The sequence below is a fragment of the Chenopodium album genome, chromosome 4 (genome assembly GCF_948465745.1).
Source record: "Chenopodium album chromosome 4, dcCheAlbu1.1, whole genome shotgun sequence".
Lineage (NCBI taxonomy): Eukaryota > Viridiplantae > Streptophyta > Magnoliopsida > Caryophyllales > Amaranthaceae > Chenopodium > Chenopodium album.
This window is the reverse complement of record NC_137837.1, coordinates 76,272,573-76,296,614: the sequence shown is the minus strand read 5'-3', so window position 1 is coordinate 76,296,614 and position 24,042 is coordinate 76,272,573. Positions and strand designations below refer to the sequence as shown.

The 24,042-nt window shown below is 39.9% G+C and overlaps 1 protein-coding gene and 1 long non-coding RNA gene across 3 annotated transcripts in view; one reads left to right on the top strand and one right to left on the bottom strand.

Annotated features, from left to right (window-relative positions):
• Positions 1–367: 367 nt before the first annotated feature.
• Positions 368–24,042, bottom strand: part of LOC145627327 (uncharacterized) — a 100,706-nt gene continuing 77,031 nt past the window's right edge. Inside the window, exons 1-2 of one of the 2 annotated variants that reach the window (XM_081679722.1) lie at positions 1,337–1,443; positions 368–975 (exon numbers count right to left, since the gene is read on the bottom strand). In XM_081679722.1, coding sequence (XP_081535848.1) covers positions 581–975; positions 1,337–1,412 — 471 coding nt within the window. In that variant the 5' untranslated portion in view covers positions 1,413–1,443 and the 3' untranslated portion in view covers positions 368–580. Of the gene's footprint in view, positions 976–1,336; positions 1,444–24,042 lie in introns of those variants that run through there. The other variant, XM_081679721.1, reaches the window with a different exon arrangement.
• LOC145627326 (uncharacterized) lies at positions 17,081–18,099 on the top strand. Its single transcript, XR_014111373.1, has 2 exons — positions 17,081–17,280; positions 17,724–18,099. It is a non-coding gene; the product is annotated as an uncharacterized LOC145627326 (long non-coding RNA).

The window sequence follows — 24,042 nt, the reverse complement described above, 5'->3', positions numbered from 1 at the left end:
AGATCGACTTCATCATTTTATACCATCAATTCATCAAATACCAATAAATTAAAGGCCGTAATTATGAGCTGTATTTACTAGCTACCCCACTTGCTTTATCATTTTCTTTCACTTGCTCTCATTTCCTTAATATATGTGCCTAAATTGAACACATCAATTAAATAGAAACAGAGGAAGTATATACACTCCCAATTTCAGGATAATTAATGACATAATTTCCTCATTTGGCTGTTTATATAACCCACCATTATTAAAATGTTCTTATCTCATGTCTTTGACCTTGTTTGGATATTGATCACCTAACTTGGTCCAATATACGTATGCATGGATGTTATTCAGCCGCCGCACATTTTAAGTTGATATTCACTGACAAAAAATGAAATTAATCATCCTATAAATGACAATAGACATTCAATTAATAGAGTAAATAAATCTCAAATAAAGATACATACAACTTCAAAATAACACTACAAATTTTTCAAAATACAATAGTGTAAACAAATTACAATAATAGAAATTAAATATAACATAAAGAAGAAGGCCATTGATCTCATTTCATATGGCTAGCTGTGATCTTAGATTAAAGTTTAATCGGCTCGCATATCCCAACACCAGGAGGAAGCATCAGTTGTTCGGGTTCAATGCCCGCGACTGGAGGCAGTGTTCGAGGATGAACACAGGTTAATCCTTTACAACAGCTATAATCACCATAAGGCTGACAGAGTTGATGCGCAATTTGACACTCTTGTGCTGGTAATTGTGGTGGTTGATTCGAAGGCGTACAAACTCCAACTCCTCCAGGAAGGTTTTCAAACCTACCTGCGCAAACAAACCCTCCGCAACAACTATAAGCACCGTAACTTGTACAAAGTTCAAGCAACTTCCTACATGTAGGGTTAGACGGTGGTGGTGGTGGTGGTGACTTTGTCGACGAGTAATAAGCTGCTTGCTGCTCGCCATCATATGAACCATCAGCTGGAAGTACATAGCACATGAAACACAAATTATTAAACAACATTTGATATAATTAATTATTATAAAAAAAAATTTGAGTTGAGGGAGCGCAGTTAATCTTCATGGTAAACAAAAATTATTTATCTAGTGACATTTCTGTAAATAAATAAACATAAGATCTCAGTCATCATGTCATTTTTGTTCAACATTTATGAGACTCGTATTTAATAAAAGTTATTAATTTATTTACAAAAACGCAACTAGATAAACATTTTTTGTTTATCAAATAAACATGTATTTTTTTTAAAATTTTTTAATTAAAAAAATATGGAAAACAATCAATTTGACATGAAATTAAATCAAATAGAAGAATTGAACCAACCTGATCTTGTAAAAGCCAAAACTATTGCGAAGAAAATGGCGGCTATGACAACGGAATCGGTGGTAAACCTCGTCATTTTTTACTAAATTAGAAAGGTTGCTGAGTTTATGTTCATTAGCATCGGATACTAGTATTTATAGATTTCCAAATTTGCTCTAGTGATAGAGATAGATGTTAATTATTAGGGTTGGATAATTATATTAGTCAATTATTCATTAGAGATAAGCTGATCGTGACTTATTGATAGTAACGTGTCCAGCTTGTTATTAATGCTAATTTGGTGGACAACATATTTTAGTTGCAGCCACGTCTTTTAGTAATGGATGCGACTACACTAATTTCGATCACTTGAACTATTTACATAACTCACTCTTACTAAGTTACTATAGTATATTAATTAGTATTCTCTTTTTTAGATACAACCATACAACTAGCCATAAGTTATTTCAACCATTAATATCTTTATAATTCTCAATGATTTATATATAAAATATAGTATCATAAGATAAAATTGTTAGATTCGTCTCAAAGTGTAGTTATATATCATCGACTTTTAATAAGTTATGTAAATACACAATATAATTAAAGATATTAATGATCAAAGGAATGAGTAAATCATAGCCTTGGCTTGCAGGGGCCAGTCCCCGATTCTACCTCAAACTACTAGTTCCCTTCGATATGAAGCTTCCATTCTAGAACATTTTGTAATCATTGTGCAGCCTAATACGGCTAAACTTTCTGTTAGTTGAGACGAATAATACAAGAGGGAGGTGAATTGTATAGAGTTCCTAATGACTACTTTTTGTGGATAAATAAACAATGCATAAAGGAACTTAAGCAAACACACAGATTTTACGAGGAAACCTTCCAGCGCCCAACTGGAAGTAAAACCTCGACCCTAACTTAGGGATTTCAAACACAAAACACTTCACTATAATAGGGCAAACACCAAGTTACAACCTATTAGACACAGACCTTTATTTCACAAGTTCCTCATTGGATCGGACTTGCTACTTGATAGGACCCTATCCTACCCAATCTAAGCACCACACTTAGATTCACTCATACCACCAAAGTACTACACGTACTCCCAAAGTACACAACACTCGTACCACCCTAGTACAAAACTCACAGCCTCACCAAGAAGCTTACACAAAACTGTATGTAACACAAACTATAAATATCACCCAAATAACCCAACCAATACAAATATAAGACGCCTATTATGATAGGTAAGCAATGCACGAAATCCGAAACTAATATGATAAGTTAAAAGCTTGGTAAACTTAGTCAGTTAAAGCACTGTGATTTCTCCACGCATAAACTCACAAAAACCTAAAACATTTTGCTCTCTACTATTTATACAAGTAACACTTGTATAGAAGGTAGGTTTTCTAAAAAGATAAATATGTTAACTTGACTTATCTTTTAAACACGGTTTTAGCAAATCAAGTGGAATAAAATCTTTTCCGAAAATAAGTATAAAAGATATTTATTAAGAAGACTTATCTTTCTTAATAAATCGAGTTTAGAGAAAAATAATCTTTTTAGAAAATCTTTTCCTAAAATCTATCTTTTATTATTTTCCATATTTATTTTATTTACCAAGCAAACTTATCACGTTTCTATTAAATTTCGTGCACTAACTTACTTACCATATTAACAATAATTTCTAAAAATAAAACCTTAACTATTATTGCTGCGCCGCACTCTGATTAGATGAATTACTTGGGCTCCAAGCATATCAAGTTCCACCAAAGAACTTAACTGCTAGTCTTCAAGTTCCTGTTAGGGAACGTTCCTGTTAGGGAACTTAGTTCTTGTTAGAGAACTCTTCCTCTGATTTGTTTAACTTCTTCAATAAAGATCTTCTTCACGTCTTCTTAGATTCAGATGGTTCTTCAATCACCAAGATTATTCTGCACCTTGACTAATCACACACTAGAGAATCTTTATTAGTTGAGTTTGCTTTTAGTTCAAGTTCCTCATCATCAAAATCATTATGCTTCAACACTTTCATTTGTAATAGCTCTGACTATCATTTTGGTACAAAACCAACTCTACTAATCAGCAAATAATTAGGGTTATTCAGCAGCCGCCGTAATTATGAAGAGTCCTTTTGTATATTTTTTGTGGCCATTAACAATACTGTTACTCCGATCCCTCGTGGGGGGGGGGGGGGTTGTGTGATATGAGAGAGATAAAGAAAATTTAATATATTAGTTAAAAAGAAAAGTAATGCATCTAAATTAAAATTTTTATTTATGAAAAAGTGATGCACGTGAAAATAAAAATAGATGAAGTATTTATTTTAAGTTTTAAAAGGTCTTTTATGGGGGTAGGATGGACTTGAAAGGTAGTTTTCTCTTCTTAATTTTCTTTTTTTTTAAAAAAAAAATTGAAAGTTATCTTATATTAATTTTTTTTTTGTTTCAATAAATAACTAGAGAATTCATTCCTGAGCCATGCTCGATTTTTAAAATTAATTGATAATTAAATATAGAAGTCTCTAGAGAGATGTGACACAGTAGTCAATTATAATAATAGTCTCCAAAAAATTATAATAATAAAAAAATATAATTTATTTTCTAGGAAAATTAACGCTTCTAATAATAATAATAATAATAATAATAATAATAATAATAATAATAATAATAATAATAATAATAATAATAATAATAATAATAATTTGTAGAGTTTAGGAGAGATAATTCTTTTAAAAAAACACTCTAATTTAGTATAGAGTAATAGATTTAACATTTTAATTCATAATACTATATGGGAAAAACAAAGCCTGGTTATAATTTCGATTGACAATTAAAAAAATAATAAACTCGAAAATTTTCATTAAGAATACTTAAACTCCAAATGTTTTTGTTATGAATACTTAAACTTATACCACATTAAAAGACATGCAATAATGCTTATATGAAGCAACATGGCCCTTATAATATTAAAGTATTTACTAACAAGTAGTTGCTTAAATAAAAATAAATAAATAGCTGTGATAAAAATGTGAAAATAGTTGATTTTATTAAGAAGTTTATTTGAAGAATAGTCGTTAACTTATCATACATGATGTTTCGGGTGAAAACAATGGGACCTTGCCGAAGGTCCAATGAAGTGGATGAAGACTAGTCCGGTCCAAATGATGCTGGGCTGAAGGTTTCCTGTACAGCAAACACACGTAAAACTGGCCTCGGGAGTGGATCCGAGGAAGACCCCTCCGATGCCGAAGTCAAACAGTGTTTAGAGAGAGAAAGCTATGCAAGAGAGTTAATGCTTGAGGCTTTAATGTGAATTAATGATAAATGATGTAATTGAAGGCTTTTATACCTTAGCTTGGCAAGGAGAATGAATGGGCTAGACTTAGTCATGGGCTGACCATGACCATTTGGCCCACTTGACTTTATGTTGACTTGGCAAGATGGAGGATTGGGCCTTGACCTTGGCATATTGAATCATTTAATGACTAGGCCCAATTAGCATAATTGAACCCAAACAACTTGCCCCCCAGACCCGATTTGGAAGGATGACGGGTCGGGTTTGAGTTTAATAAAAATGGAGGGAAGTAAATGATTTAATTAAATCAAAAGATTTAAATTTTAAACAGTCATTAACGAAATAACTGTAATTAGGATAATTAGTGGGAAGTTGAACGGATAATGGGCAGTAAACTGGAAAGAAGTGTGTTTAACGGTTACTTAAGGAGGGATTAAACATTTCGACCTTCAAAATTCCTCTTTCTGGAAATATAAGGCCGGATTTGTTCTTTCTCTCCTCATTTCTTCACCGATTCACACTCGAATTTCCACAGAAACGCCATATTTCGCTTTGAAAACTTTGCTCAATACCCCAGAACCAAAGGTTGGCACTTGAATCTGTTGCTCCGACTGACTTAATCGGCACATTTCGACCTATTTAAAGGTAAATTTCTTCGAATTTCCCTTGATTTTCTTAAATTTTTGAAAGAATTCCCCTTTTCCCAACTTCTTCCCTTCGAATTAAACTATGGCTCGAGGAAGAGGGCGTCAACCTGGACGGCAGGGTCAGGCTAGGGACCCCAGGGACCGCGCCGATGTCTTGAATGGGGAACGAGTCGAGGAAGACCCGGAAAGGATGTCTGAACGCCACGGCACCCCAGCAAGACGCCGGGGCTGATGACGCAGAGCAGGTAGAGGATTTGCCCGCTGTGCTCTAGAACTTGCTCCCTGGGCATGCTGAGTGGCGAAATGCCGAAGCCCAGCGAGCTATGATAAAAAAATGCCCCTTACTCCTGGTGGGTTCGGCATGCCGAAGCCTATCGGTTTGCCGAACAGATAGAATTGCACTACGACATTTTTGAGGAAGATGGGCACTGGTGCCGAATGCTCGCACCAACCGACAGAATTTATCGTCCACCCCCTGGGTATGTGGGGGTGTACACTCGGAAGCTGCAGTACGGGCTTCGGTTCCCTCTAGATTCCTTCGTTAGGGATATTCTGATTAAGTATAGGATTTCCTTGTGCCAGTTAACGCATGTCAGCATTCGGCGGGTGATGACCTATCTCTGGGTATGTCGGTTTTTTGCCGTTGAACCGAACTGGCACTGTTTTCGAAAGATGCACAAGCTGGTGCAGAACACCCAGAGCATATATGGTCATCACAGGCCTGGCTGGTGGCGAATTAAGAGCCATCCACAATATTTGACTATGTGGCCGATTCTTCGGATAAGGATTGGAGAGGCCAGTGGATCTGGGTAAGGGTTCCCGCTGATCCGGAGCACCCCCATTTTTTCGGGGCTCCCCTTTATCTCTCTAGGCCCGATCCGAACATGCAGGATTTGGGTCCTGAAGACCCTGACACCGCTCGTCATCCCAGCTACGAGCAGATGAGTTTCTTCGGGAAGTAGGAAAATCCTAGGGGAACCACCCGAATGAAGTTCATCCCAAAGAGATGGCTTCCGGGTAACCATTACGTCTTCCAAGAGAAGATGTTGGCGGTTGTCGGCCTCAGCCAAAAGCACAGAGGCGGTAAGTACCTTCGGCTGGGGCCGAGGACTTGTATTATTTATTTTCTTATTGCTTACTTTTGATGTTCATTCCCTCAGTCTAACCTTCGTTTCGCCTTTTCAGAGCTGAGCGAGGCCACCTCGGGTATCGACTACAATCGGTTGGGCGTGAACGCTGAAAGGGTCATCTTAGACCGAGCTCCGGCGATCACTGCTCCAAAGGACCGTCCGTTGCATTTACATTCAACGGGCCTTCAGATCGAGGCTGCTGCAGATTATCTGAAGCAGAAGCCTTGGTGGGAGAAGCGGGATTCTTTGAGGCCCCTATTACCCGAAGAAGCACGGGCTGCTCAGACAGCCGAAGACGTGACCAGGGCGATTAACTTCTTGGAAGGAGGTGAAGGAACGTCCGGTGCTGCCGAACAGGGTACTTCTGCAGCCGAAGCTCAGCCGAGGGTTTCGGTGAGCTCCTTAGCCTTTGTTCTGTTTTTTTTTTTTTTTTTTTTGTTTTTTTTTTTACTCAAGCCTTTAATGCCCCCCCTTTCTGCAGTCTGAGGAAGGACGCGGAAGGAGATAAGGGAAAACTCCTGCTCATCCTGAAGATTCGCCTTCATCTGAATCTGAAGAAATGGACGAACATCCCTTAGCCAAGAGGAGAAGGAGGATAGCAGTGCTGGGTCCTCGTCAGCTTCAGACGGGGCTGATGCCTACTGGAGGCATACATATAAGGGAGCCTGATGAAGGCAGAGGCTCGCCGAAGGCTCCCCCTTCGCCAGAAAACCCGCCTCCTCGAACCCCTCCTCCACCTCCTGAAACTCAAGAAATGGAGGTGGACCAGAGAACTCCCGACCCGAAAGGGGGGGTTCAAGGAGAAGATTTAAATCAAGGGAGTGCTGTAGGGCACTCTGCTGAAGCCGCTGAGAAACCCACTGCTGAAGGTTTCTCAGGCGATATTGAGAGGGAGGTTGACGCCTTGATCTGTCAACCCGAGCCAGGGGAGGAAGAAGAGGTCACCATTATTGCCCCGGGTAGAGACCAGCTGGGTTCCACTGAAGGGGAAAAGAATGCTGAGCCGGATAAGGCTCAGGAGGTTCCCTCGTCTTCCTTTCCCTCATTCCAGACGCTGAATTCTGGAGACCTGGGTTTCTCGGCCCCCCGCATCACAATCCTCGAATCAGTTTGGGAACGCATTTGGGGCCAAAACCGAGAAGGAGCTGCGGGCTACTTTGGCGACCTTACTGGTATGTCCGAGGTAGATCGAGCTAGGGTGTGGTCGCTGAAGGCCACTGCTGGAATGAGTGATTCCAGTCGAAGGGTCCCTGACCCTGCAAGAGACAACCAGCGACTGCTGATGCAGGTACTTAGCCATTTATTTTTCTCCTCCCTTAATTCAGCTCTTTAGTTCAGAGTTGTTTCTGCTTGTGTGTGTTTTTTACTAACGTGCTCCTGTAATCAGGTTGTGCACAATCAGACTCTCACTGTAGAGCTGATAGACACCCTCCAGGACAAGCTGGAGCATGTCTGGGAAGACACCAAGATCGCCCAGGAAGAGGTAAAGTTGGCGGCGCTGAAGCAGCAGGCTGCTGAAGAGAAACAAGCCGCTGCCGAAGAGGATGAGAGGCAGGCTGCCCAAGCCCTTCAGACCTTCTGCCACGCCATGGAGACTGAAGTCTTCCCCACTCTAATGGCAGGGGAGAAAGTCATCAACGAGCTTGGGGCCTTCGACATTCCTAGCTTCAGGGCAGCCATTTCACGCCGAGTGGCTGCCGAAGCGGCTGAGCAGGTCCAGGAGGTGGAGCAGAGGCTGGAAGCCATTGATTCTAGCAGGATGGCTGCTGAAGAGGCTCATCAGGCCAGGGACACTCAACTGTCTGCTGCTCAAGCTGCTGCTGAGGACCAGGACCAGAAGTTGAAAGGTCTGGAGGATCAGCTGAAGGCTAAGGGAGATGATCTGACCCGAGCCAAGGCCGAAACTTCAAAGGTCCAATCAGAGCTTGATGAGCAGAAGATCTCCTCCTCCAAACTCTCCGAAGAGTTAGAAAAATCTAAAAAAGATTTGGGGGAGAGTCAAAAGAAGTTGGCTGATGCTGAAGCCCAGCTCCGGGTTCGTCTCTACACCCAAGAAGACTATGAGATGGGCTACACGAATGGGTTTAGGGTGGCCCGGAGGTTGGCTCTCCATGTTGAGCCATCGCTGGATTGGGCTAAGTGCGCACTTTGGGTTCAGGATCCCGAAGATCCTTACATGAAGTACCCTACTCCCGTTGAGTTCGAGATTCTAAAGGCTGAAGCAGCCGAGGAGGAAGCCGAACGAAGGGAGCTGGAGGCTGAACAGAGAGCCGCTGATGCCCAAACGAGAGCCCAACCTGCCTCCTCTGCTGCTGGAACTGAGACTGCCCAGGGACCAGGCGCTGTTGACCAGCCTGACCCTCCGGGCAGTCGTCTTCAGAATCTTGCGGATCGACATGTGCTTAACTTTAAACTTGCCGCTTTCTGAATATCTCTTTTTGCCTTGTTTTTTGCTTCAGCTTGCCTTGATGTACAAACAGTTTACTTTTTGTTTTTGTACATATTTCGGCAGCTGTTATTTTCCGCTTGTGGGCGGCTGCCGATATTTTCATTCTCGTTATTAAAACACTTATGCTTGTAGCTCGTTGTCCGAGCATAATTTCCATTTATGAATCTGACATTTTCCTCTTATTGCCTTGCTTTGAACTTGCATGTTTGAATATTTGGATTGCTTTGAACGAGAGTCCATTTTTTTTTTTTTTGGTAAATTGCTAAGTACAAAGCTTCGGCTTCGAGGTCTCAGCTGAGGCAGTCTGCACTTGTGGTGCCTCTTGCCCCCCCAAGAGATTTGAATACTTGATCTTCAAATTTCTGAGATCATTTTTCTTTTCCTTGTTTATTTTCTATCAGTTATGCTATTGCTCTTGATTTTCTGTCTATCTGAAAAAATGGATATTTCAAACACGGGGCCAGCTGAAGGCAGTGTTTCAAATAATGGCTTTCTGGGATACAGGGCTCAGTTAAGGCAATATCCCAGATTTGTCCATGGACTCATTGCCTTACAGAACAAGTCTTACTGAGGTTTTCGCCTCAGCTGAAAGACTGGTGTTCTTTAAAAAGGCGAGCTTATCGGCAATCCGAAACCTGATGCTCTGAGGGCGAAGGTTTCGGACAGGGCCGAAGGAAACCCTTGAAGAGTAGATAGAATAAAGAAAAAATGAAAGAGTAAAGGTTGCAAATGTTTGTAGAAAATAGTGGCTCGGAGGCCTTTTAATTTCATTAATACTTCAAAATGTACTTACGAGGATTGTTCTGCCCCGAAGGGTTTACACCTGATATTTCTTAAGTACATCCGCATTCCAATGATTTTTCAGCTCGGCTCCATCCAACTGCCGAAGTCGGTATGTTCCCGGCTGAAGCTCATCATAGATTTCATAGGGTCTCTCCCAAGTAGCTGAGAGCTTCCCATGAATTCGGCTTTTCTGGACCGCAGCAGCGTTCCAAAGGACGAGGTCTCCAACTTTGAGAGGCCTTGCCTGAACTCTTCGGTTGTAAAATTTACTGATTCTCTGCTTGTATGCGTCCATTCTGACTCGGGCCGAGTCTCTTACTTCGTCAAGGAAATCGAGAGATTCCTTCATAAGTTGCTCATTCTCGGCCGAGAAGTGGTGCACTCGCAGGCTTTCAGAGTCAATTTCCACTAGGAGAACGGCTTCGGTGCCATACACCAATTCGAAGGGTGAATGGCCTGTTGCTTCTTTTTCGGTTGTCCGAAGGGACCAGAGAGTTCCTGGGAGCTCCTCTAGCCATTTGGACTTTTGATCCTCTACCCTCTTTTTGAGGGCATTCAGAATCTGTTTATTTGCAGCTTCGGCTTGTCCGTTACTTTGCGGGTGGCTTACCGCTGAATATGCCAGTTTGATGCCGAACTGATCTGTATACCGCTTCAGCGGCAGATTATCAAATTGCCTTCCATGATCAAAGACAAATACTTTCGGGATGCCGAAACGAGTGATGATATTCTGCCAGATAAATTTCTTGACAGTTTGCTCTGTAATGTTCGAGGCTTCTTCGGCCTCAACCCATTTACTAAAATAGTCGACACCGACTATCAGCCACTTTTTCTGGTATGCAGCATCCGGAAATGGGCCCAGGATATCCAACCCCCATTGGGCAAATGGAAGTGGGCTCAGCACGGGCTAAAGCTCCTGGGCTGGCTGATGGATGACTGGTGCAAATTTTTGACATTTTTCGCACTTTCTAACCAGCTCCTTAGCGTCTGAGATCATGGTAGGCCAATAGTACCCTTCCCTTAATGCTTTGTGGGCTAGGGTCCTTCCCCCAATGTGGTTCCCACAGATGCCGAGGTGGATTTCCCGAAGGATATAATCTGCATCTGTCGGCCCCACGCATTTCAGCAACGGGGCTGAGAAGGATTTCTTCAGCAGCTCCCCCTTGAAGACAATGAACCTTGAACTGGTTCGCTTCAACTTGGAGGCCAAAATTTTTTCTTCGGGAATTCCTCCCCGAAGCTTGAAAGCTAAGATGGGATCCATCCAGCTTGGCTCTTGGTCAGCGCAGCACACTTCAGGTGCTTCGTCAACACTTCTTTCTCGGCGCACCTCCACATAAACGGATCGGTTCAGCTCAGTAAGAGGTTAACTAGCAATTTTGGAGAGTGCGTCGGCTTGTGCATTCTGACCCCTTGGGATCAGCTGAACTTCAAAAGTTCTCAGCTTTGCAATAACTGATTTGATCTTGGCAAGATATGATATCATCGAGGGCTCTTTGGCCTCGTATCTGCCACCAATCTGATATGCAACTAGCTGAGATTCTGTTTTCAGACAAACATGCTCGGCTTTCAGCGAGATGCACAATTCTAGGCCGACAATGGCCGCCTCATATTCGGCTTTGTTGTTTGAAGCTTTGAATGAAAATTTTAGTACATATTCGAAGGACTTGCCTTCAGGAGAGGTTATAACCACCCCTGCCCCCGAACCATTCACGGTGGAGGATCCATCCGTGAAAACGGTCCAGGTTTTCTTTTCATCGTCCAGCGTCTCCTGGTACGAGCATTCGACCAGGAAGTCCGCCAGAGCTTGAGAATTTATGGCCGCTCTCGGCTGGTATCTGATGCTGAACTCTGTGAGCTCGAAAGCCCATTTGGCTAGCCTACCAGATTTTTCAACTTTGCCGAGAACCTTTTCCAGCGGCTGATCAGTCAAAACCACTATCTGATGACAATCAAAATAGGATCTTAACTTCCGAGCAGCTACCACCACTGCATAAGCAACTTTTTCGAGTAAGGGGTAGCGGGTCTCGGCATCCGTCAGAGTGTGGCTGACGAAATAGATCGGTTGTTGAATTTTATTTTCTTCCCTCAGCAGCACTGCACTGATGGTGGCTGTGCTGACAGCCACGTATAAGTACAGGGACTCTCCCTCTACTAGGCTAGCCAGTGTTGGAAGTTAAGCTAGATGCTCCCGAAGCTGCTTGAAGGCTTCTCTCTACTCGTCCTCCCAAACGAGCTCTTTTGTTTTTGGGAGTTTCAGGGCTTTGAAGAAAGGTAACCCCTTATCCGAGGCCTTGGAGATGAACCTCGAGAGGGCTGCCATTCTTCCGGTGAGCCGCTGAACGTCCTTTTTTGTTTTTGGCTCGGGAAGATCGAGTGCTGCCTGCACCTTGGTGGGATTGGCATCAATCCCTCTTTTGCTGACCATGAATCCAAGGAATTTCCCTGACTTCACGCCAAAAACACACTTCTTCGGATTCAGTTTCATCTGGTGCTTTCTTAAAGTGGCGAAAGTTTCCGCCAGGTCCTTAATATGGTCTTCATCTTTTTTGCTTTTGACGATGGAATCGTCGACATAGACTTCCATGTTTCGGCCTTTTTGATCGGCAAAAACTTGGTCCACCAGCCTTTGATATGTTGCCCCCGCATTTTTCAATCCGAAGGGCATCATTTTGTAATTGTACACCCCGGCGTTCGTGACGAATGCTGCCTTTGCTCGGTCGTCGGGGTGCATGAAGATCTGATGATACCCAGAAAATGCGTCCATGAAACTAAGCAAAGCATGGCCACTTATCGAATCGACTAGCTGATCGATCCTCGGCAAGGGATAGAAATCCTTCGGGCATGCCTTATTTAGGTCCGTGAAGTAAACGCACATTCTCCAGGTGCCATTTGCCTTCTGAACCATCACCACATTGGCCAGCCATTCTGGATACTGACAGGGTTCGATGAAGCCTGCATCCAGCAACTTTTTGACCTCGGCTGCGATGTCTCGGTTCTTATTTGCGGAGTAATTCCGCTTCTTTTGCTTAACTGGCCGACATGTTGGGTCGACGTTAAGCTTATGAGAGATGAGGTTTGGACTTATCCTGGGCATGTCAGCTGCCGAGAAAGAAAACACATCTCGGTTGTCTCGAAGGAGTTGGATGAGCTCAACGCGGACTCTCGGATCAAGATCCAGCCCGATTGTAACGCATTTTTCGGTGTCTCCTTCGGTCAACTCAACCGTTTCGGTCTGCTGGTCCAGCTCCATTGCCGTGGGGCTGGACTCTTCGCTTTCTGGCCTGTTGTCTATGTCAGCAGGGGTTCCAGACTTTTTCTTTTTCGACTGGCTCTCTGAGTCTTTCGGCTCAGATAATGAGCTAGCCTTTTCTTTTCCTTGCCCTTTTTCTTTGGCCAGGTCTCCTTGAGCCGAAGCACTTAGGCCTTTTGGCTTTTTCGCGCTCGGCTGCCTGTCTTTCTCCTCTTCATCCTCGCCGTCATCTTTCGTACGACTGGTGGATGGCTTGAGGTAGTTGCACCTTCGGGCCTCCTTTTGGCTGCCCTCGATTCTCTCGGGGTAGCCAACGTCTGAGACATAGATCATCAACTAGTGGTATGTCGAGACTACCCCTTGGATCTCGTGAATAATGGGTCTCCCCATGATCACGTTGTACACAGAAGGAGCATCGATGACCAAGAATTCGGTCATGACGTTCCTGGCTGCCTCATCACAACCGATGGTGACAGGAAGTGTTACCTTCCCGTCTGGATAAGTTGAAGCCCCATTAAATCCGGATACCAGGTAGGGTACCGACGTGAGGTGCTTGGGCTTCAGCTTGATTTGGTTGTAGGCCTTTCGGAACAAAATGTTTGCTCCGCTGCCGCCATCAACAAGAACCTTGCTGACGTCGTGGTTGGCCACCGTGGCGATGATCACCAACAGATCCCTCATGAGGGTATGTCACCCCCGACAGTCGGCGGATGTGAACGTCATGTTCGGCACCGGCGACTGGGGCGGCTGAATGCTAGCATTGTTCACCTGGTGGGTCAAAGCCCTAAGGTGACGTTTGTGCTCCCTCTGAGAACATATTCCTCCCGAGATAACGTTAATTGGAGGAAATTTTCCCTCCGCATTTTTGCTGTTCTTTCGGGGGAAATCGAGTTCTTGCCGAGAGTCCTTTTCGGATTTCTCAGCCTCTTTTTTCTCGCGGTGATCCGCGATGTATTTTTTCAAATATCCCTTCCGGACCATATCCTCGATTTGGTCCTTCAGCTGGATACATTCCTCAGTGTTGTGTCCCGGTGATTCATGGAACTCACACCACTGATTTTTATTTTTGTGCTGATACCACTCTGGGAGCGGTCTCGGCTTCCTGTAACTCTGCTCTTCCTTCGTCACGCTGTAAATTTTAGCGCGCGGAAGGGCCAGCGGAGTGTAGGATTCGTATCTCCCCGTGAACGGAGCAGATTTTTCCTTCTTCGGCTCGTTGGCCGAAGATTGTTCGGAGGCTTTCGCCTTACCCTTCGCCTTCTGGCCTTTGCCTTCGAATGATTGTTTTTGCTTCCCGCCCCCAGATTGGGGTTGGGATTTTGTTTTGTTCCACTCCTCGGCTCGGATAAATTTATCCGAAGCATTCAGAGCTTCCTCCAGGGTCTGCGGGGGATGCATGACCATGAAGTCGAGGAACTTTCCAGGCTGAAGGTCGTTCTGCATTGCAAAGACAGCCAGCCCTTGGTCCAGCTGGGAAACGCTGGATGACTCGTTGCTGAAACGAGTCAGGTAATCCCGGAGACTCTCGGTCTCCCCTTGCTGCAGGCCCATGAGCTCTGCAGTGGTCTTCTCTCGGCGGTTTGCCATGGAGAATTTGCTCTTAAACTTGGTGGACAGGTCGTCCCACCCCGTTATAGAGCCTTCCTTTACTCCCTTGGAGATCCACGCTTGCGCGACCCCCTTGAGAGTGGTGGGAAAATATTTGCACCAGGTCGCTTCGGACCTGGGGCAAAGATGCATGTGCCCCTCGTAAGAGGCAATATGGTCCTTTGGATCTGAAGTTCCATCGTATGTAATGTGCGACGGGATTTTAACCGTCGGCACATGCTCTTCCAGAATCCATTGCTCGAATGGAGAACTGGTAGGAAGCATCACGGCCTTGCCCTTGTTCCTGGACGAAGGGACCGTGCTCTGCCCTCTTAGAGAGGTAAGAGTGGTTTTCGTCCTTGGCTGGGAAGTTCGGGCCTCGGCTACAGGGAATGAGAAGCGGCTGTGCACACTCAGCTCCCTACCGCCGAGCCGGTCAAGGGCGCTTCGGCGAACAGTCTCTGGCCGCCCTCGGCGAACAGTCTCTGGCCGAGAGGCAGAGCTGCTGCTTTTGTGAGTTTCTGGCCGAGAAGTAGAGGATCCTTTGAAAAAGTGGGGGTTCTTTTTCCTCTCTCTTTTAGTCCTCCAGGTGTCCTCTTCCCACTCTTCCAGCTCCCTGAAGGAGGGAGGTTTCTCCCCATCCTGGCCGAGCTTCCTCCACTAATGTCTGGTATGCGGAGGAGTTCGGTCACGAGGAGGAGGCATGTTCTGAGCCCTCATCGCCTCCATGAGCACCGTCAGCGCTCTCGCCACCTCTTCCGAGCTAGGCCCCGTTAAAGGGGTCCTCGGCTGAGTGTGAGAGTGAGAGTGGATACTCAAAGGTCCGCTTTGAGGCACTGATTGAGTCCTACGATCGGACTGACATTTGTTAGACCAAGGAGGACTCGGTCTATGATGAGATTGGTGAATTATGGGAGAAAGGGAATCCTCCCGGTATGCTTCTCCAGAACTGGCACCCTTAGAGGAGTTCCGGTCCGGAGAAGGTGATGGTGTAGGAATCTTAGGCCTTTCGCCTGCTCCTTGACTTACTCGCTTGTTCTTGCGATTCTTAGCCATTGCTACTAAGATTTTTATAAGATGATTTTGATTGGCTTAAAGATTTTTTGAAAGTCTTCCCCACAGACGGCGCCAAATTGTTTCGGGTGAAAACAATGGGACCTTGCCGAAGGTCCAATGAAGTGGATGAAGACTAGTCCGGTCCAAATGATGTTGGGCCGAAGGTTTCCTACACAGCAAACACACGTAAAACTGGCCTTGGGAGTGGATCCGAGGAAGACCCCTCCGATGCCGAAGTCAAACAGTGTTTAGAGAGAGAAAGCTATGCAAGAGAGTTAATGCTTGAGGCTTTAATGTGAATTAATGATAAATGATGTAATTGAAGGCTTTTATACCTTAGCTTGGCAAGGAGAATGAATGGGCTAGACTTAGTCATGGGCTGACCATGACCATTTGGCCCACTTGACTTTATGTTGACTTGGCAAGATGGAGGATTGGGCCTTGACCTTGGCATATTGAATCATTTAATGACTAGGCCCAATTAGCATAATTGGACCCAAACACATGATATAGTAACAAAGTATCGTACTATTAATAAATTATTTTGTATTAATATTTTAAGTAGAGTAGTATTACGTGAAGACTTTCCTTTGGCCTTGTAAGAAAGCAACTCAAGATCCGCCCCTAGTCAAATGCATGCTTTAAAGACCTTGTAAATATAAATTAGTAGTAATAATATTTTTTTAACCAAAATAATAATAATAATAATAATAATAATAATAATAATAATAATAATAATAAATTTTTTAAAAAAATAGATAGATTTCACTTCTACTTTTATACATCAATAAAGTTCCAAACATATCCAATGCCTCGAAAGACAGGGGTTTTCTTCCTCTTTAGGAGGATTTGGCTCCTTCGAAAGACCAGGTTTTTCTTCTCTCTTTTGAGGGAGGATTTGCTTTTTTATTTCATGGATTGCTATATAGTTGTTTCATGGGTAAAATTTTGTGCGAGATTGAAAAAGAGATTAATATTTCGACAACAATCGACTGAATCAGACGGAAATTTTATGCACGGCTACAACAGATCGATAGACCCCCTCGCCGAAGAAGGCTGTAAATCACAGCGATATGAAAGAGGGTATGAAGAATGTACGATTTGCAACAACGATCGTAGCTATGCTTACAGAATGTTTTTATTTGATTCAATTATTATGTATTTGTTAGATCTAAATCTCTTTGTAGATGTCGTATGACTTATTTATGAATCAATTTTATTTCAAAAAAAAAAAAAAAAAAAAGTTCCAAACATATCCAATGCCTATAAAAAGTAAAAATTATTTCCTAAGCTAGACTTCATCTTAAGAGTTATTTCCTAAAATAGATAAATAAATAATTCAACTTTGCTTGTTACGTGATAAAGTATGACTTTATTAACAAATGTTAGTTTATTTTAGAATTATTGACGAGTCCAGCAAAGCAAAGACATGGCTGCAACAACTACAATTCTACAAACATGATTCATCTTAATTATTTAATAATGAGAAAATATTTAGTTTTATTTTTTGTTTGTGGATCACTAGACAATTAGTTGTCATTTGCATTTGGCAAACAGAATAAATAGTGCGTAAAGTTGAGGAATAAATACTCAACCATATACATAGATTGAATAAGCTTAAGTTGAAGTACTTCAATCTTATTGCATTCGCTTCATTGATCATCACATACATCGTAAACTCGTAATGGCCAACCTTCGCATCAATTACACTGTGATGGCAATGATGTTCGTAGCTGTTCTTCTACTTAGTGTAACAGGTTTGGCTCCTCGATCTTCTTCTACCACAGTACTTATCATTACTCCCTCCGTCCCCTTATACTTGAGACGTTCACTATTCATGCATTAGGTTTAACCATGATTTTTTACTAATATAATAAAAATATATATTATCATAAAATATATTGTTAGATAGGTTTTAATATAAAGTTTCATAATATAATTTTAAAAATAATTTTCATTAATATTTAATTATATAAAAATAAAGTCAAACTAGTGCATTGACATATGTGCAATGTTTGACTGTGTCATGTTACTCATGTATTATGAGACAAAAGGAGTATTACACATTTTTCGTACGTGCTTCACACGGGTTTAAAATCTTAATTTGTATCTCCAATCCATGCATGTTTTATTACTCTATATTACTCCATTTATATTTCATTGATTTTTAATTAATTGCGATTAATATTCATTGTTTCAGTTCCGACAATCGTCGTTGCTGCTGAGCCAACCAAAGAAACAGAAAAATGCCAAGGATTCGGCAATATATGTGCTGCTAAAGGCGTATATAATTGTTGTAAAGGACTAGTCTGCTCAAACTCCGATATTGTTATTGGACTTTGTACCGCACCTCTACCAGGTCTACATATGTAAGATTGATGCAAATCGAGACACCTAATAACTATCACAGTGTCGAATTCATGTATCAAAGGTATACAAGCAACTTTATCTAGTATATGCAATGGAAGCAATGGAAGAGTTTCTTGTATAATGTATGCTTTTTAATTTATTTCCAACTCTTTAATGTTTTTTTGTTCGGCAATTATAATACAATGGATTTCATTTTGTTGTTTTCATGATCAAGCTTGGTTATTATTTTATGTTCAATTATATCAAATTACTATCGATCAATCTACAATTAGGGCCATATTTAGTATTTACCTACACGTTGATTTGGATTGTGGTAGTTTATTGAATTGCTAAGGCTGCAATCCAATGCAGAAAACAATTCACTCAAACTAATAGTAGCATACTTCCTCCGTTTATTTTTAGTTGACTCGTTTCTTTAGTCACATTTGCCAATGCACAAATTCAATCATTAATATCTTGATTTACCGATAAGCCTAGCAAAAATTATGAAAAGTTGATATTTTGAAAATATATACATCGTGACGAATCTAACAAGATCTTACATGACTATATTTTTCATTATGTATAAAGCACAAAACACGGTTAAAGGGAAATGTGTAAATAGCGCTAAAGTCAACACGTGTCAGCTAATAAAAAAAAACTGAAGTAGCTAGTAGTATATAACAGGTTAATATCAAAGGAACATTATTACTTTTAATCAAAAAAAAAAAAAAAAAAAAAAAAAAAGGAAGGAAGGAAGGAACATTATTATTTTAGGCATGACTTGCGTTACAAAATTTTTGTAAGTATTTTATTATTGTGGAGTCTTTTGCTATAATGACTAACAAAACATAACTAATTATCTAAATAAAACATAACTAATTATCTAAATAAAAAATAACTACTTTCAAATTATAATTCCAAAATTAACAAGGTATTGGACTTAAAGTTATAAATAAACTTTTATTTCTGTTAAACTGCCAATTTTTCTTCATTTTTGGGGCTTCCATCCCCATTTCACTTTGATCAACATAGGGCTTGTTCGCATTTACTGAACTGAGCTAAACTGAACTGAACTGATTGGAGCTGAACTAAACTGAACTGAACTGGACTGGTTGGAATTGAACTGAACTGAACTGAACTAAGCTGAAATGAATATTTTATGAGAGTGGGAAATTAGGAGATGAACTGAACTGAATTGAAATGAAATTATGTAAATGTGAACAGGCCCATAGTGAAAGAGTGAAATTAGCTGCAAACCAGCCTAGTGCAACCACTATCATTTAGTTTTACATTATCCCTCAAACTCTAATATTTAATTTTCCACTTACTTTAACCTTAACTCAATCTTAAGTAGTGTTTCTTGTAAAGGTATTTCCCATGTAAATGTAGTTTCATGCCACCATTTTATAAAACGTACTCCTACTATTGTTTACAAAAGTGTATGTATCTTATTATTGCTTCCTCTATTTTTGTTATACTAGTAATACACCTTTTAGACACGTTATATACATAATTCATTAGACTAGATAAACGTAAGAATAAAGTTATAAAATTTAAATTGTAGTAACTTATCACTTTCTTCTTATTGGCAGAAAAAAAAAAAAAAAGAATTCAATTAATTTGCAAATTTAATTTGCAAAATTTACATGTTTTCATATTGCTGCATATGGCTGGGTGATGCCCAACTGTTATTGTCCTAATATTTTTGTGGAGTATGTGCATGTATGTTCTAGAAGTTCTGGATAAATCAAGCAAAGGCTCTTGCTTCATCCAGATATGTTAATATATCTAAAAGCTTGTATTCTCAAACAATGCTTCGCGAAAATCTTAGAACATTAAAACTATATAATAATTAAGGAAGTTCTGGAATCTTTTAACCATTTTTTTCAACTTCAGCTTCAATTAATCAATTCAACTATAAATATTGATGTTGGGCACTTGGCATATCATTTAATCAAATTAAAGGATGAACTTGATAAAAAACCATATATGTTCATATATAGTCATATAAAAGTCTTACTAATTTGACGTGTTTTTGCTAATTTTTTTTAATATTAAGTTAGTGTGTCCATATTACTCAGTATTAATTTTCTTGCCTTAATTTTTCCTTGTTATTGTTGCTTCTCACTTATGGTTTAACGTGGTATTAAGAACAATTTGACAAGAAAATCAAAATCCAGTTCAAATCTCATCAACCCCTCATACTTCATATAACATTTACTACTACAAAAGCCTCATAATCTCGACACTGTATGGTCGACGCTATAGGAAACCGTTAGCCTTAAAATATAGGTTGCGATTCACCTCGACGCTTTTCTATGTCGAATATTAAATCTGACAATTAAAAGCGTCGACATAGTGCACGTGATTGTTAAGTGATGAATTCAGCAGTCCGCTTTTGAAATTTAGGGGAAAAGTTAAATGACGCGCCTTACCTATAGTTTTGCCAAAAAGTCCAAAAAATTAGTCTACATTCGTAACTATATTGTTCAACTTCATATTTTCTAAACCCTAACATTCCTCTTTTTTTTTTTTTTTTTTTTTTGTATGAGTTTAGATTTCAAAAGAGAGGAAATTAAAGAGATTAGATTAAGATTTAGATAAATTCTCATGAAAATCAATATTATAGTTCTTTTTAAAATTTTAGTAAGATCAATTTCAAACAATAATCCATCATTCTAATCCTCATTTTGTGTGGATTTGAAAATATGATTTTTGTTTCTTATTCAAAAACCCTTTTTAAAATTGGGTATTAGATATTAATTTAAGGGGTTTTTTAATTATGAATATCATTACAAAATTAGTTCATATATATGAGTTTGATATGTGATGAAGTAAGATATAATTCCCACATAATTTTGCCAAATTTTCAACCTATCTAATTAAATCTATGCGTTTTAAAATTTGATAATACCCACAAATATTTCATCTCTCGATTCTTATTTTGTTTTTGATAGTCATTTAATTATTGTTAGAAATGTCAAAATCTTATTATAATTGAAATTAAGGAAATATTTGTTATATCAATTGAATGAATTACAATTACTAATATTTTAGGGGTGATTTTATATGGTTGTACTATAATTTAATATCTAAATTAATTCAGCTCAAGAAATTTAAGAGCTGACTAAAAACTAAGCTCAGGAATTTTAAGATCTATGTCAAAATTGTATTCATTAGTACTAAAATTTTGAACCAAACACACGAAATAGCTCTTGAAGATTAAGATCCGACTAAAACTAAGCTCAATTTTAGGTGAATATAAGAATTTATATGTAAAGTTTAACGAAAAGGCTTTATCATTGCTCTGATTTGATATATAATAGTGCATTTTTCAGTTTGTGATGATACTGAGTATTTCTTTTTGTTTTTCACTTATAATAATTCATTATACTTCTTTTTTTTTTTTTTTTGTTGTAAATAATGAATTTATTGTTAACACTTTACATGTCATTGCAAGCTAATAAATTGATCTATAATATAGCTTTGTGTTTGTTATGTCAAGGCATCAACTAAGGGCCTGTTCTCATTGACTGAACTAAACTGAACTGAAATGAATATTTTATAAGAGAAGGAAATTAGGAGCTGAACTGAACTGAGCTGAACTGAGCTGAACTGAACTGAATTTCAACATAAGAGAACAGGCCCTAAGTGTAATATTTTTACACCTTGTTGGCTTGTTCACTTGTTGTAGTATTTTTCCCAATAATGTGTATCATGAACCTTCTTCTACACAATTCTCATCTCTCATCTCTCGATGCTAATTTTGTTTTTTATAATCATTTGGTAATTGAGACAAATATCAAAATCATATTATAATTAAAATAAGGGATTTTTTTTATAGGAACGGAGGTCTATTACAGATTTTCTAATGCTAATTTTCTAATTCTGTATTCACTTGTAATTTAGTGATGGTATTGATTAGAAGATTATCATGGAGTGAAACTAAGACTAGTGGGTGTTGGTTTTTGTGATCTAATTAATTATTTGGTCAAAGAAAATTTAATTGACTATGATTAAAAAAAAAAAAACACTTTAGTTTTGTGTTTGAATTTCTATGGAGCTCGTAATTTGGATAGTGTTGGCTTGTTGGATATTTTAATATGAACTTCTTGTTATTTCATATATATATATATATATATATATATTTCATATATACTTATATACTACCTCCGTTACATATTAGTTGCAACTTTTGCCATTTAGGGGTGCTACATATTAGTTGCAACTTTTCATTTTTTTTCCTTTTTAAGTAAGTTTTTTTCAATGAAAGTACAAAAATACCCTTACTAAAGAGCTCATAAACACAATTAACTACATAATTCATATTTCATTAAATTCCTAATCTAACTTATTTAACATAAGTTATGTCACCCAATTAAATCAAAAATCATTATCTCCCATCTTCATCTCCCACGAACAAATCAGACCACCGCAACACCCGCCTTTATCGTTGCCGTTGCTACATCTAACCACCGTAAATCATACCACCGCAACACCATCTTCAACGTTGTCGATGCTCATCACCACCGTCAAAGTCGCCTCCTCCTCCTGTGTTCCTATTTCTCTCTCTTCTTTTTTTTTTTTTTTTTGAAAAAAAATCGTTTAGATCTAATGGTTTAAGGGGTGGGTGGGCTAGTTTGTGGTTGCTTGAGGCGATTTCTGGGTGGATTAGGGTGATTGAGGGTGGTTTCGTTGTGGTTCAGGGTGAGTAGGGGTAGTTTTTGAGCGATTTAGGTTGATTGTGGGTGGTTCTGGGGTTGAGTGAGGGTGTACGATTTCGAGGTGGTTTGAGTTGAGAAAGGGTAGTTTTAAGGTGGTTTGAGCTAAAAGGGGGTGGTTATGGGGTTTTCCGAGCTAAGAGAGGGTTTTACGGTTGTTCGTGTGTGTGTGGGTGCGTGGTTTCAGGGCCTATTATGGGTTGAGATGCGATGGTTTAAGGCTATGACGTGGGTGGCTTCAAGGTGGGTGCTACGGCCGACGGTGGTGCGGTGGGTGCTGTTGGCCGACGGTTGTGTGGTGGGTGCTGTTGGTGGTGGTGGGTGTTGTTGGTGGTGGTGGGTAAATAATTAATTACCTTTACTTTCTCTCTCCTACCTTGCTTGATTACTTATCTTTGATTAATTAATCAACCATTATGAAATTTTGTCTTAAAATCCGTGTCGAGTTCAAAGTTGCAACTAATGAGAAACGGAGGTAGTATATATATATATATATATATATATATATATATATATATATATATATATACTACTACTACTACTACTACAAAAAACCCCTATCGAGTCGCCTCTAAACCATCTTACACATCGCTTCAAGGGCGACACTACAGGCACCGACACAATAGGCACCCCTTTACGCATCGCCTATAACGTGACGCGTTAGGTTGGTTTATGAGTCGCCTTTTTCATTACAGGCGACGCGTTAGGTTGGTTTATGAGTCGTCTTTTTTGTTATAGTGTAACACCCTAGAAATTCATTTCTTTTAAAATACATGTTTTGCCCTGTTTAAAAATTTAAATAGGAATATCTAAGATATTACCGCCACCGTGAAAACGACTAAGGCAACCATCAAAGACACACAGCGGAAGACTAATTTCAAAACCATTCAAAACAAGTCAACTTGAAAAGTCAACCAACGAAAGTAAAGTCAAAACCAAAGTCAAACGAAGTAAAATAAAACCATTTTACAACTTGAAACCATTGTAGGCCCTTATTAAAACCAAACCAACTTTAAAACTTTTGCGTTAGTCATGCATGATAATAATATCATAAATAATTAAAGCATTAAACACATCATATACTTATAGAAACTAGCATGCACTACTACAAAAAAGGCCAAAGAGACCAGTTGAAAAAGGCCAAAGAGACTGCTTTCGAGGCGGTCTCTAGCTCAGTGGTCTCTTTGGCTAAGAGACCGCTTGTAAAGAGGCGGTCTTAAGTTGCTATACCAGAGACCGCTTTTCTGACAAAAACGGTCTCTTTAGGTGGTTGATATTTTGAAATTGTAGAAGCATAAGAGACCGTTTTTGTCAGAAAAGCGGTCTCTTGTATACCAAACTAAGACCACTTTTTTTACTTAGGCGGTCTCTCTTTTTGAAATAACTAAGACCACTTTCTTAGTTAGGCGGTCTCTCTTTTTTTTAAAAAGAATATACAGCGTTTGT